We start from the raw sequence: 13,663 nt of genomic DNA on the forward strand, positions 1-13,663 counted from the left end.
GAATCAAATCTTAAAAAATAAAAAATAAAAAATAAAAATATTAAAGGAACACAATACGGTATTAATTAAAATTAAAAAAAATTCTGAAATTAGAAAAAGAAAAAGATTTCAATTAGGGATACAATTTAAAAATAACTAAAATTGGTGATAAAAAATAAAGAATATTGGGATAAAAGACCATCTAAAACACATGGCGTAATAAATTAAGTAACATGCCTATAAAGGATTAGAGTGGTGACGGTTGATACAACATATATGTTAATAACGATTAAAAGGAGGGACGACAGACAGGCCGTGAAGCAAACGGGCAAGACGGTTGTCGGGACTTATAGAAAGTAAAAAAATAAACCTTATTGATAATCATATTCGATTTTTAAAATCTCAATGACAATAAAAAGGAGAAGCAGCGGGTGAGATGTATAGGAGTAAAGATGCAGAGCCGTCGACGGTTGGCAGGACTTCTAGAAAATAAAAAATGAATTCCAACGATAGTTATGTTTGATTTTTAAATAGTTATGTTTGATTTTTAAGAATCCCAATGACAATAAAGAGTAAACGGTGGACGAGCCGTAGAGGAGCATAGTGGCATCGTTTGACGGGACTTCTAAAATTATGAAAAATCAAACCCAACAAGATAATAAACTACAAGGTCCAATTTTTATTTTTAAAGGTTCGGAACTTCTAAAAAGTGAAAAAAACCAATGATAATCATGTTCGATTTTAAAATCTCAATGGCAATACAGAAGAGAGGCAACGTGTGAGCCGTAGAGGAGTACAATAGCAAAGCAGCTGATGGCGGAACTTCTAGAAAGTAAAAAAAAATGAACCCGGATAATAATTATGTTCGATTTTTAAAATCCCAATGACAATAAAGAGAAGAGACAGTGGACGGGCCATAGAAGAGTATAATGGCAGCGTTTGATGGGATTTCTAGAAATTATAAAAACGAAACCCGACGAGACAATAAACTCTAAAAACTATAAGATCCAATTTTTAAAGGTTTCAATAAGAATCAATGGAAATAGTGGTACATCGAGCAAAACGAAACCCAACGAGACAATAAACTCTAAAAACTGTAAGATCTAATTTTTAAATGCTCCAAAGAGAATGAATAGAAATAGTGGTAGATTGATCAAGCAAATAAAAAAGGAGATGACAAAAGTAAAGGATAGCAACTAGAGTGACTTTTAAAGAATATATAATTAGAAATACGGGGATGAAAATGTTTGGTCTTTCAAAGTCTTAAGACAACAAGATAGCTACTTAATAAATTTTAAGTAAAATCATAAAAAAATATATATGATTTTGTTTGGGTGCTAGCCGCGCAATTGCGCACGCAACCCCAGCTAGTTAGATTGAACAACAAGCGAACTACTACCAGCTTATACTATGCAAAAACTACCAATACGGCAATTGATTCTACAACGCGGGAGCCACAGCCGACAGGAGACTTCACTCTAACAACCTACGAGATAATACGGCTTGGCGCCTCAGGCCTAGCGGTGATGCCGGCGTGCAGGAGCAGCGCCCAGAGCAGCGTGACGAACTCGCCGCCGCGCGCCATGGCCTCCACGTGCCCCTTGACGTTCTCCGACGGCGCGATGTACAGCATCATCTCCGACGAGAAATTCGCCAGGAACAGCCACGCCGACGCCTCGTCGTCCTCCTCGGCGGTCGTGTACTCTTCCGCAAGGCAGCGCGCGATCTCAGCGCCGCCACGCAGCACCTTGTCGCGCGCGCCGGCGCTCAGTGTCGCCACGAGCCGCTCGTACCTCTGCTGCGCCGTCGTCGTCTCACCGGCGGCGCCGTCCTTTGCGAGAGCCGCGGTGACGTCGGCCGTCAACTCCTTGTACCGCTTCTCGGTCCACGCGGCGCTGTCCAGCAGCAGCTCCGGCGCGGCCGACGCCAGGTACGCGCAGTAGTAGGAGAGGTGGCACGCGGCGGCCATGTCCGGTGATGATGGCGACGGCGTCGGAGAAGCGTGCAGCGAGCATCTCATCTCGTAGAGCCTCGTGGCGACGTGCCACGCGAGGATGATGTCGGTGGTGCTGACGCAGCCGTCGCCGTCGTCGCACGCCCAGCTCTTTCGGGAGCCATACCACAGCCAGTCGACCTTGCCGCCGACTCGCCGCTCCGCCGCGCTAACGCTTCCTCTGCTCGACCTGCCGTAGCTGCTCATCAAGGACCTGAGCACCGTGTCCTTCACCGCCGGCGAGACTTCCACCGACCTCATGAGCCCGGCGCGGCCGTAGAGCTTCTCGGAGAGAAGGCCGGACCGCCGGCAGAAGCGGCGGGGCTCCAGCACCGAGTTCTGCCCGATCTTGTTGCGCCACCGCCTCGCGGGCCTGAACCGCAGCATGGCGTCGAGCGCCGCGTGGGCGCGGCGACACCGACGCCACTGTGGCTCGTGCCTGATGTAGTGGCCGAGCAAGGCCATCTTACTCCAATTGGAGCACACGCCGGCGACGATGTCCCATACCTCGACGAGCGCCACCGCCACCAGGAGGGCGAACGTGACGACAAAGTTAGGCTTCCCTTCTTTGAATGGCAAAATCTAAACCGAGAAGCCTCTTGATTTAGTGTTAACTAGCGACCAACCAATTATGAGAAGAACTACTACTACACGTGCATGCTTTTTTCCCTCTTAGATATGCATGTCTTTTTCTTTCTTCTTATAAAGTTTTCTCTCAAATTACTTATTCAATCTACAATCTGATTACACCATTACATTCGTTGCAATTAAATATTTACAACAAGATCTTATATGATTATATTACGATGAAAAAATATTTATATTTATAAATTACTTTAATTATATACGTAAGTTACTTTTATCATATATATATATATATATATATATATATATATATATATATATATATATACATTACTTTTAGATTTGACTAAATTACTTTTATACATTCATAATGCTCTAAGTTGATTATTTTTATTATTATTTTTAGTTAATTCTATATTTTGTGGACTTTATAAATCTTCTCTACACTTTACTTGCAAATTGTACTCTACGTAGTTTCTTATTTCAGCTCACTCACAATATAATTATTTCTACTACAGATAGTTACTCCCTCCGTTTCATAATATAAGTCACTTTAGCATTGCCCTTATTTATATAGATGTAAATGAATCTAGATATAGTTCTAAATTAAAGTTACTTTCTTTTTGTTATAAGTTACTTCTATAATATATGTAAATTACTTTTAAGGTTTACTGAATTTACTTTTATATGTGTAAGAAGTAACTTAGTGAAATCTAGAAGTAATTTAGACATATCATAAAAGTAATTTGTGATTTTTCATCAAAATATAATCATGTGAGATCTTATTGTAAAGATTTAATTGTTACGAACACAACGGTGTAATCGGATGAGTAATTTAAGAGAAACTTCTCTAAGAAGAAAAAAAATATATAGATATTAAGTGTACTAGTAGCTTTTTTTTTTTTGAAAGAAAGGTGTCTCTCTTTAGCACTTGTTAGAATATGATCACCTTTTCCACTTTATATATTGTTCCCACGGCGGTGGCTCCGACAACGATTAGGACGGAGAAGATGTAGTTCAGGGCGGCGCACCACCCGCTGTAAGTGCACAGCGGAAGCCCAGCGAAGTAGAAGTCGCTGGCAAACGAGAGCTCGTCGACGAGAACATGGAACACTCGGTCGGCGTTGACGGCACAGGCAGAGCCGGCGGCGTTCATGCCTCGCAGCACGAACTCAAGGGCCTTGGTAGAGCCCGCGTCGTCCAGGGGATAGCCTGACAGCCGCCGGCGAAGGCTCTTGAACAGGGAGAAGGAGAGGCAGAGGTCCCTGAGCTCGGGCCGCTTGGCGAGGAGGCCGTTGACATCGCCGTGCTCCGCCATCCGCCACATGCGGTCCAGCGTCACGAGGCTGCTGGACTCATCGTCCAGGGCGTCCCGCCTGATGCGGTATCCGCGGGCGCCCGTGGCGACGTGCTCCTCCTTCTCCCCCGTCACTATGTAACGGGGCACCTGGTCATGGCCGCCGACCTCGTCGCCCTCTTCCTCGAGCTGCTCCATGTAGCCGGAGACAAGCCGGGCGTTCTTGCCAACGGCGAACGAGCTGCTCGCCCGCCATGACGCGAACAGGTTGAGCAGCAACTTGGCGAGGCCGAGCATGCAGAACGCGACGAAGATGTTCCTCCTGGTAGTGCCCACCCAGTCCTCCAGTGGATAGCACACCACAATCAGATAAATCAGCCATATGTACTTCAGCAGATACTCCAGCGGCGGCCAGACCTTCTGCCCGTCGACGCTAACGTCGCCGGACGACGGCGACGACGAGGCCATGTTAACGGGCGGTCGCCGACGTGTCGGACTTGCCCTTGATGATGAGGATGATTGCCGACCACAGGAGGATTATCCACATCTTCCTAATATCCGGCTTGTCCTTCTGCTGGACGCCACCGGAAGCTTGGGGAGAGGCATTGCTGCACTTGTCCCCCTGGACCCCCTTGAGCAAATTGGAGATGATGGAGGTGGAGAGCAGGAGGAAGACGGTGGAGGCGCCCCACACGAAGAGGCGGAGCGCCGGGTGGCTGCAATGATGGCCGTACGTGCCGAGCGCCACCACTACCGTAGCGAGCATGGCAAGCACGGCGGCGCCGATTATCTGGCCATTGACGTTGAAGAATTCTTTGATAGTTTCAGTGGACGCCATTAGATGCTCTTCGGTTTAGACGGACTGACCGAGTAGTGTGCTCTTCAGGTTTTGAAGAGATGATCAGAATAAGAATTGTGTGCGAAGATGATAGATCAACCTCGGGGTATTTATAGGCAAAGGCTAGTGAGTAACGGGAGAGCGAACTGTTTCTTACTAGACACGATTTTTCATCATGTAAAGAATAAGTCAACCGTTTCACAATTCTTTTCACCTTTCTAACATCAGAATTGCTAAATGGCATTAGACTGAAAATCGACATACTATTGGGGAACTAATCTTTTGCTGGGTTAACCAAAAACCACAATAGTTCTGGTTCCAAAAAGAACCGGGACTAGAGATCATTTTTAGTCCCGATTCAGAAAACATCGGAGCCCACGCTATCTTTAGTACTATCTAAAGATCAAACACGGTATATAATCCTAGGACTTATCCTCTCCCCCCACTCTCGCAAACAACTCCTCCTCCTCTCTCCTCTATCTCTCCCTGCGTTCCTCTCTCTAGCACACGCAACAGAGCAGGCTGGAGGGGCGACAGCCTCCCCTCCGACGTATCCGGGAGGGTAGGCGGCCGGGCGGTGATGGCAGAGCAAGCCAGCGAGCCAGGCGGGAGTGACGGCAGCCTCCCCTCCGCCGGATCCGGGAGGGGAGGCACCCTGGCGGCATTGGCGGAGCGAGCCTCCGCCGGATCTGGGAGGGGAGGCGGCCGGGCGGCACGCAGCTAGCCGGATTTCCTTTTTTTTTCCTTTTTCTTCTCATAATTTGTGGATGATTGTTGTTGTTGCGGATGATTTGTGATGTCGGAACATGATATTTTGTTGTTCGATGAATTTTGATGTCGGGAGATGATATTTTGTTGTTATAATTTGGGATGTCGGCTAAGATACGCAAAACAACAAAAAAAACAATGAAAAAAAAAACAACCGGGACTAAGGAAGGAAGCCCTTCCACGTGGCATTACCATCTTTAGTTCCAGATATTTCAATCGGGATTAAAGATGGTGATCTTTAGTCCCGGATTCTTTCTCCCGGTTTGTAATCCTGGACTATAGGAGGTTGCAAACCGAGAGAGAAGAAGGTTTCTCCCGTAGTGACGGGACTTGTTATAGATTTTGAGCCATCCAATTTGTTTGAAGATTCATGCATCCTGATAGAGTTAATCTTGTTATAGTTTAATTAGGATAAGTATTTGGTTAAGAAGTCGATCCGTAGCATATATATATTTATTTATGCCGGCCAGATTGTATAGATACACGTTTAGGAGTTTTGAGTCACGTAGTTCTAGTAAGTTGAGTCATGCTTGTTTTACGTTGTTTGATTCCTATGTCAAGTTTTCGAGCATCTCCAGTAGTGACCCTACTATATTAATTATGAGATTTAACATGAAAAAATTAAGTTCAGCAGAGACACTACTATACCCCCAAAGTGAGGCCCTTGAATCCTCCCTCGAAGCCCCTAGTCCTGGGGCTCAACAGGATGTATGCCCCTATCGACGTTTTTTTTTCTGGTGCATATGTTATTTTCCCTTGGTGTGCTAGCTCGTCTCACGTTCCCACAACACCCTGCGATGCATTTCGATCTCCTCCGACTGCCGTCGTTGACCCCTCGCTTCCGGCAAGATCACCCAGAAAGGTCCGCTATCCGCTCGCACACCGGTGAATCACCGCATTGATTTTAGCTCTTTTGCCTGCCAACCCGCGCCACCTCCTGCTCGCGCTGGCGGCGCTGCCGGCCGGAGGGCCAGCGCCTACCCTTGCTCTTTCATCCGCCTGTCCCTCTTCTGCCTGTCTGCTTGCCCCTGCAATGTCCCTGCATGCAGAATGCAGGAGTAGATTTTTCTTTTCATTTTTTTACAGAGGCATAGAGGATTTTAGTGGAAAAGTTTTTTTTTTCCTTTGGGTCGAGGCATACAGGAACAGGATTAGGGAGAGAGACAGTGGTATATATTCATTTTTTTTTCTTTGACACAGCATATAGGATAATATTTCAGTAGTTTGGTTAAATATATACTCTATAGTCTAACGAAAGTCCATATCGCTGGACTAAGGGCATGTTTAGTTGGTGAAATGAAAAATTTTAGGTGTCACATCGGACGTTTTTACCAGATGTCGGAAGATGTTTTCGGACACAAATAAAAAAAAACTAATTTCATAACTCGTCAGGAAACCACGAGATGAATCTTTTGAGCCTAATTAAGCCATCATTAGCACATGTGGGTTACTGAAGCACTTATTACTAATCATGGACTAATTAGGCTCAAAAGATTCATCTCGCGATTTTCTTCCTAACTCTGCAATTAGTTTTTCTTTTTATCTATATTTAATGCTTCATACATGTGTCCAAAGATTTAATGTGATGTTTTTATGAAAAGTTTGCGGGGAGCCTCGTTCCAGTAGCTATGCGAGATCGTCGTAGGTCCTGCACTCTCGCGATACCACCATGCGAGACTGCGGCTTCGTCACGCCATCGTCGCTTTATCGTCTCCATTTCGCTCTTCCACTCAGCAATGAGGGTATATTTGTGAAGAAAAAATTATATCCCGGTAATTAGTTTGGTGTTCTATTGCTATTCGAATAACACGTTACGCTATTTTTTTTTTGTGTTTATTCTTTTCTTTGAAAAAGTAAAAGAATCTGATGGCATTGTCTGCAGTACTTGTACTTGAGTTACTGAAGAAATTAACCCACGGCAAAGCACACGGGCCATACCGGTCCTAGTTTTGCCGTAGCTGCCATTCGCCCAGAACCCAAGTTGTTGGACACAATTATTAATTATCTACCCCGATTCGTATTGTAAGTTGAAGTTGACCTTAATACTCTTAATTTAGTATGGTCGACAACCAGCTCAGCTATGTACGGAGTATATACGACTATATTTGTATCTCCACGAACGAGGCTCTGTTTAGGCCGCGATTATCTATGAGATTAGCATAACCAGTAATAGGCATGCGCGTAGCTGAGTCAAAATGAAGAGCATGTCGACGCGACGACACTGATGGAACTGAAGGTACATTAATTCATATCATATCTCATCCATCCGTGTACACGTCATACATTCGAAAATTATGTGCAGATTTAAAATATACGGAGTTTGATATGAACTGATCAGAAGTCGCATAGCTAGAAACGGTCGACTGATCAATACAAGTCTTCCAGCGTGCTATTACGTATATATTGAATGCTAACGCGCATGCATGCATGTACGCATATGCATCTGCATGGGTTGAGGTGAAGACATTTGGCCATTTGGAGAACTCAAAGGTCTAATAACGATTTATCGTCATTCGTATGCATGTACATACAATATTGAATGCTAACGCACATGCATGTACGAATGAGAATAAATTGTTATTGGACTTTTTAGTTCTTCAAACGGCCGATTACTGTCTTCATCTCAATCCATGCAGAGGCATATGCGTATATGCATGCGCGTTAGCATTCAATATGTACGCATATACGTACTGTCGCACTCGGACTAGCACACGCTGGAAGACTTGAATTGATCAGTCGACCATTTCTAGCTATGTGACTTGGCAGTCGGGCAGCCGCGAGGTAATTCATGCCCGCAGACATGCCCATTACTACATGACGGACAAGGAACACTGTCTATGTCCGTCGCCCACGGGCGCCATGTGCCCACGAGCATACCCGTTTACCCGTCACGGACTCACAATGCAACACTTCAACAACAAATCTCCACAAGTAAAGAGACATTATCACAGTTTAAAGAAAGGGTACAGTTGTACTAAGTTCAACAATACAAGTATTACAAGTTCATCAATCCTAAATGGTGACACTTATACTAATTTGACTGAGGACCCACATGTTAGCTGGTTTTTGCGGGTAAACGGGCGAAGCGGGCATGGGTAGTGACTACCCATGTCCATGCCCATAAGCGCATTGGGTACAGGTTTTGACCCAATAAAAAAACCCATATGTACTAAATAGAAAACAAATCTAACTCTATTAGAGTTTTTTCCCACGGATAAACCAGCAAACGGTCAAATTTTCATCCCTAGTATGCATGCCGATATGCTCCATACATATATATAGACGTCCTCAGCTAGCTACGTAGAAGTTGGCACTGATGGCTATATATCTAGTTTGATAGTTCCGTTTTGGTATAACCAAATGCATGTCGGGAGATTCATATATTGCGAATTTCACTCCGTCAGAACTCTTACATGGTACTCCCTCCGTATTTTAATGTATGACGCCGCTGACTTTTTAACCAACGTTTGACCATTCGTCTTATTCAAATTTTTTATACGAATATAAAAATACTTATATTATGCTTAAAGAACATTTGATGATAAATCAAGTCACAGTAAAATAAATGATAATTACATAAATTTTTTAAATAAGACGATAGGTTAAACATTTATCAAAAAATCAACAGCGTCATACACTGAGTACAATTTAGTAGTATACACTGCTAACATAAACAAAAGTACTCTAGGAATTTATCATAAATTGAAACGGCCGAGTAACAATACGTGTCGTGTACGCTCGTGGTAGCTGGCGGCGACAGCCTGGTGCACGCGGACTCACGGTGGTGGTGAGTGGTGACGCCTCGCCGTGGGTAAGAACGAGTGGGGGCGACCGCGAAACGGGATCGGCTGTGATCTTTCCCTCTTTCCCCGACTCACATTTCCCTTCTTTCACGAGCACACTTTTTGAATGGTTAAACAATTTTCTCAAAAAATATCTATACAAAAGTTGTTTTAAAAAATTATATTCATCTATATTTTCAAAAATAAACTCATATTTAATTATTTATGTGTTAATAAGTCAGCTTCATTTTATGTCCTAGAGGAATAATAACTTCCCACGTCCCCAACCAATGAACACAGTCTAAGTATTGTTGGCTAGCAAATTTACGAGATTGTCTCCAAATAATAAAACATAGAAAGGTAATTTTACTCCATGTAATTTTATATTACATTCTAATTAAGTGGGATGGTATACTGGCAGTCTGGCAGTATATATATACTATTGTAGTAAGTTGTACCATCCCTAATAATAAAATGGGAAAAAAAAAAGACCCCCAAGTTTAACATGTTATGAAACAACAGGGTGATCTCATCCATATAAAAGGATGGATCGCAACCGAAGGCAACCGCGCCTCTTCTTAGGCGCTTCTTGGCAACGGACGCGATGGTTCCCAACCATCGCGTCTCCGGTTGCCACCCCTTCTCCATCTATATATTGTACCGCATTGATCAATAAAGTAGTCCGCTCATTTATTCCCTATATTCTTGTGTGCAATTCTCTCTCTCGCTCAATCCCTTTTGCTCAATCAATTTTATACACTTTCAATACGTTATCAGCACGATCGCTCTCGCGAAGAAGATCGCGAAGTGAAAGAAGGAAGAAATATCGCTTTTGATCTAACAGAAAAGCGAAAAGAAGAATCAACAGAGAAGGTACGATGCCTACCTTTCATTGGATCATGGATGCCGTTCTCGGCCTCCCTCGCCATCAGCGCGCCTGCCGGCTTCGCCATCTTATTTGTCGATCGATGAGGAGGACGCGCCGGGGATCCCGCGGAGGCAGGGCTAGGGTTGGTGGCCGCCGCCACTACCCTCGCCGCCGTGTGACTGCAACTCCGGTTGTGGTCCTCCCACCCATCCCTGTTGCACCTCCTCCTCCGCCTCAGGTTGCCGAAGCACCTCGCCGGATCCTTGTGCAGGGGGTACAGTACTGTGCCCACCATGGATGGACGGCGGTGGTGACACTGCCCGGCGAGCCGTGTGATCTCCCACTGGAGATGGAGTCGCTGCCGGCCCCGTTCGTCGCCACTCCATCACCACCAACCGCTCCTTCCCCACCTCCATCAATGTCGCAGCCGACGCCAAGCTTTCGACGCTCCACTACTCCCGCGCCAACAGGATTCGGCCCTACCGGAACCATGGCGGCGTGCACGGGGGAGCCGCCTCTCTTTACACCGTCTCCAACACATCGCCACGTTGGAGCCGCCGCTGCACGTCGTCCCGGCCTCCGCCATACGTTCATCGCCGTTCCCCATGGCTCCCGGAGCCGCACGATACCAAATGGCATGGGGGGACGGTATTCGGGTCCGGCCGGTCTCCGACTCCGATGAGGAGTCAGGATTGTCGGCCTAAAGCTGGCCGGCATGCCGCCGGCCGATGAGGGGGACGCGGCGGCGGCGGATGGTGGATGGCGGCAGTGGAGGTGGTGGTGGATGGGAGGTGGCGGTGGAGGCGTGAGGCTGCGGTGGAAATGGAGGCGGTGGCGGCGGTAGAAGGTGGAGACGGCGGTGGAGTCAGCGGCGGTGGCATCGGCGGCGCCCCCACAGCGGCGTCGGCGGCACCCCCAACGGCGGCGTCGGTGGCGCACCTCGGCTGCCTCGACGGTGCACCTCGGCGGCGTCAGCGGCGCCCCCAACGGCGGCGCACCTCGGCGGCGAAATGGCGGCGGTGGGCGGCGAAAAGGGCGCGGCGTGAGCGGCGAAAACGGCGGCGGCGGCAAAATCGTGGGGGCGGTTAGGGTTAACCCTAACCCCCCCGACGCCCCCCCCCCCCCAACCCCCCCCCCCCCCCCCCCCCCCCCCCCCCCCCCGCCTGTTGGTGCCGGGCCAGATGGGCCGGCCCATTGCTCCCGCTTCCCCCTAGCCTGCCGGCCTGTGCCACACGGTGGTGGGCCGAATTCTTTATATTTCAGCCCACCACCCAATTTACCATTTAAATTTAGTTTTTAATTTTATTTTCAGCAGCAATTACATTTTAGTCCCTATGTTTTCTGTAATTTAGTGGAAATAGTTCATCAGTTCTTCACATTGTTATGTAATGATCCTATAGAGCATTGATGTTATGTGTTAATTAACATAGGTGTTTATGCAAATACCCTGTTTCACTAAATTTATTTGTTGTCTTAATAACATGCCTTTTGCATATTATTTCAAGACACGCTCTACTTTCTCGCTTTATTAATTTACAAAATTCTATAAATTCTGTACTTTGATTTAGCAAATTCTCTTAATTATGTACAACATGATTAATGGAGGATTTAATGCATGTTCCACTTCACATTTTGACTTGGAAATTAATCACATGTCGATGGAGTCCTATACTTTGGTCATCGTGACCATAACTTAGACAGCGAGTATCTCGCCCATCATTAAGTGGTCTACATTTTGAGATGATTACCCGATGGAGCCCTTCAAATTGGCCGCACTGGTCATAACCTAGGCAGCGAGCACCTCGCCCATCTCACAGAGGTCTACATCTCACGATGATTACCCACATGTGTTATTTTCCAAGAATATGTTTTGAGAAATGAGATTATTTGAATTTTGGTTGAGCACAAGGTAGTGGAGTCCTAAACATTGGCTGCGGTATATTCAACATAATATATTTGCCTGGAGACCGTGTTTTAGGCAGCAAGTATAACTTGCCCACTATTAAGAGATCTACTCCACTTTTTAATTACTTGGAGATTATCCACATTGTGCCACCTAATTTCAAATCCTAACTCAAATTGTCAGGTCTATTACCTGCATTTTTTCGAAACATTACAAAATATGAAGTCTTAAATTTCGCATTGAGATTACAACCTTAATATCATGTTTTTATTAATTTACCTCTGTAAATTGATAATGTTAACCATGATTGTAGGGATATGGCAACAAAAGAGTTCGACGAACTCCCCCTCGATGGGACTAACTATCCCATCTGGGCTTCTGATATCAAAATCAATTTTGCCTCTCGGGGGATTTTAAATACAATTAAAATGATGGGGACCCGGAAATTGAGCCCAGGAAGCTCAATACAACCCTTTTTCTTTTAAGACTCTACATTCACAAGGATCTCAAACATGAATACATGTTAGAGACGAGCCCTCTCAATCTTTGGAAAGCTCTAAAAGAGCGTTATGATCAGCAAAAGGAACTCATTTGGCCTGAGGCTAATTATGAGTGGGTTCATTTACGCCTACAGGACTTTAAAACTGTGGCAGAATACAACCATGTTATTCATAACATTTGTTCCAGGTTGAAGTTTTGCGAACAAAAGCCAACGGAGGCAGAGAAGATAGAGAAAATTCTATCCACTATGCTTCCGGTGGACAGGATACCGACTCAACAGTATCGCGCTAACAATTTCCAGAAACATTCTCTGCTTATACATACATTGACTCAGGCAGAAAGACACCATGAGCTTTCTTTAAAGAATGCCCAACGGCGCCCCCCGGGCTCTGCACCACTGCCTGAGGTGCACTTCAATATATAGAATAATGCTGAGAATAATAAAGGATTCAAGGGAAATTCTTCGAATAATCCTAAGAATCTGACTGGAAAGCGCAAACATAACAACAACAGGCGCAAATTCAAGGGTCGAAAGAAAGGAAAAGGGAAGGGTAAGGCACCACAACCTCGTAGCAATGGCAACAAGCATTGCAACAGGTGTGGATCTAACACTCATGTCGCTAAAGACTGGCGCATCCCGAAACATCTAGTTCTCTTGTACCAAAAATCCCTCAAGGACAAAAAGTTTTCTGAGAACCCAAGATTTGAAGCCCACTTCAATCTTACACATGAAGAGCGACCTGAGGTTGCAAGTTCTCACCAGGCTCCTGTTGAACCAGAGAGCAACCTCATTGTTCTCCCAGAAGATGTCGCTCCATTCTCTGCGATGGACGATATGTTCATCGAATACTGCTCAACGGACCCACTTGGAGATTTGCAATGATCTTGGTGAGTCCCACTTGGAGATGAAGCTGCTCTAATCTCAGTGTGCTTGAAACAGTATATTGATATCCTATAAGTTTGCCAAACAATATTGGTTGTAATAAGTAGATAAGTACGAGCTCCCTTATATTGTAAGGTTGTATGGCTTGCTAGTCATTAGAGTATGTACTTTTAACATATGTAAACTTCATACTCTGTATTTGATGTTTTAATTATTGTATGTATGTATATATATTGGATAAAGAATTCTTAATCAAGCAATTCTTC

At 45.4% G+C, this 13,663-nt stretch overlaps 1 protein-coding gene across 1 annotated transcript; it reads right to left on the bottom strand.

The window, feature by feature from the left end:
* Positions 1-1,465: 1,465 nt before the first annotated feature.
* LOC9268353 (uncharacterized) lies at positions 1,466-4,322 on the bottom strand. Its single transcript, XM_015782113.1, has 2 exons — positions 3,507-4,322; positions 1,466-2,554 (listed from the first exon to the last, which is right to left on the bottom strand). The coding sequence occupies exons 1-2, from the start codon at positions 4,320-4,322 to the stop codon at positions 1,466-1,468; spliced, it is 1,905 nt and encodes a 634-aa protein (XP_015637599.1).
* Positions 4,323-13,663: the final 9,341 nt, after the last annotated feature.

This window comes from Oryza sativa, chromosome 1, assembly GCF_034140825.1.
Source record: "Oryza sativa Japonica Group chromosome 1, ASM3414082v1".
NCBI classification, from domain to species: domain Eukaryota; kingdom Viridiplantae; phylum Streptophyta; class Magnoliopsida; order Poales; family Poaceae; genus Oryza; species Oryza sativa.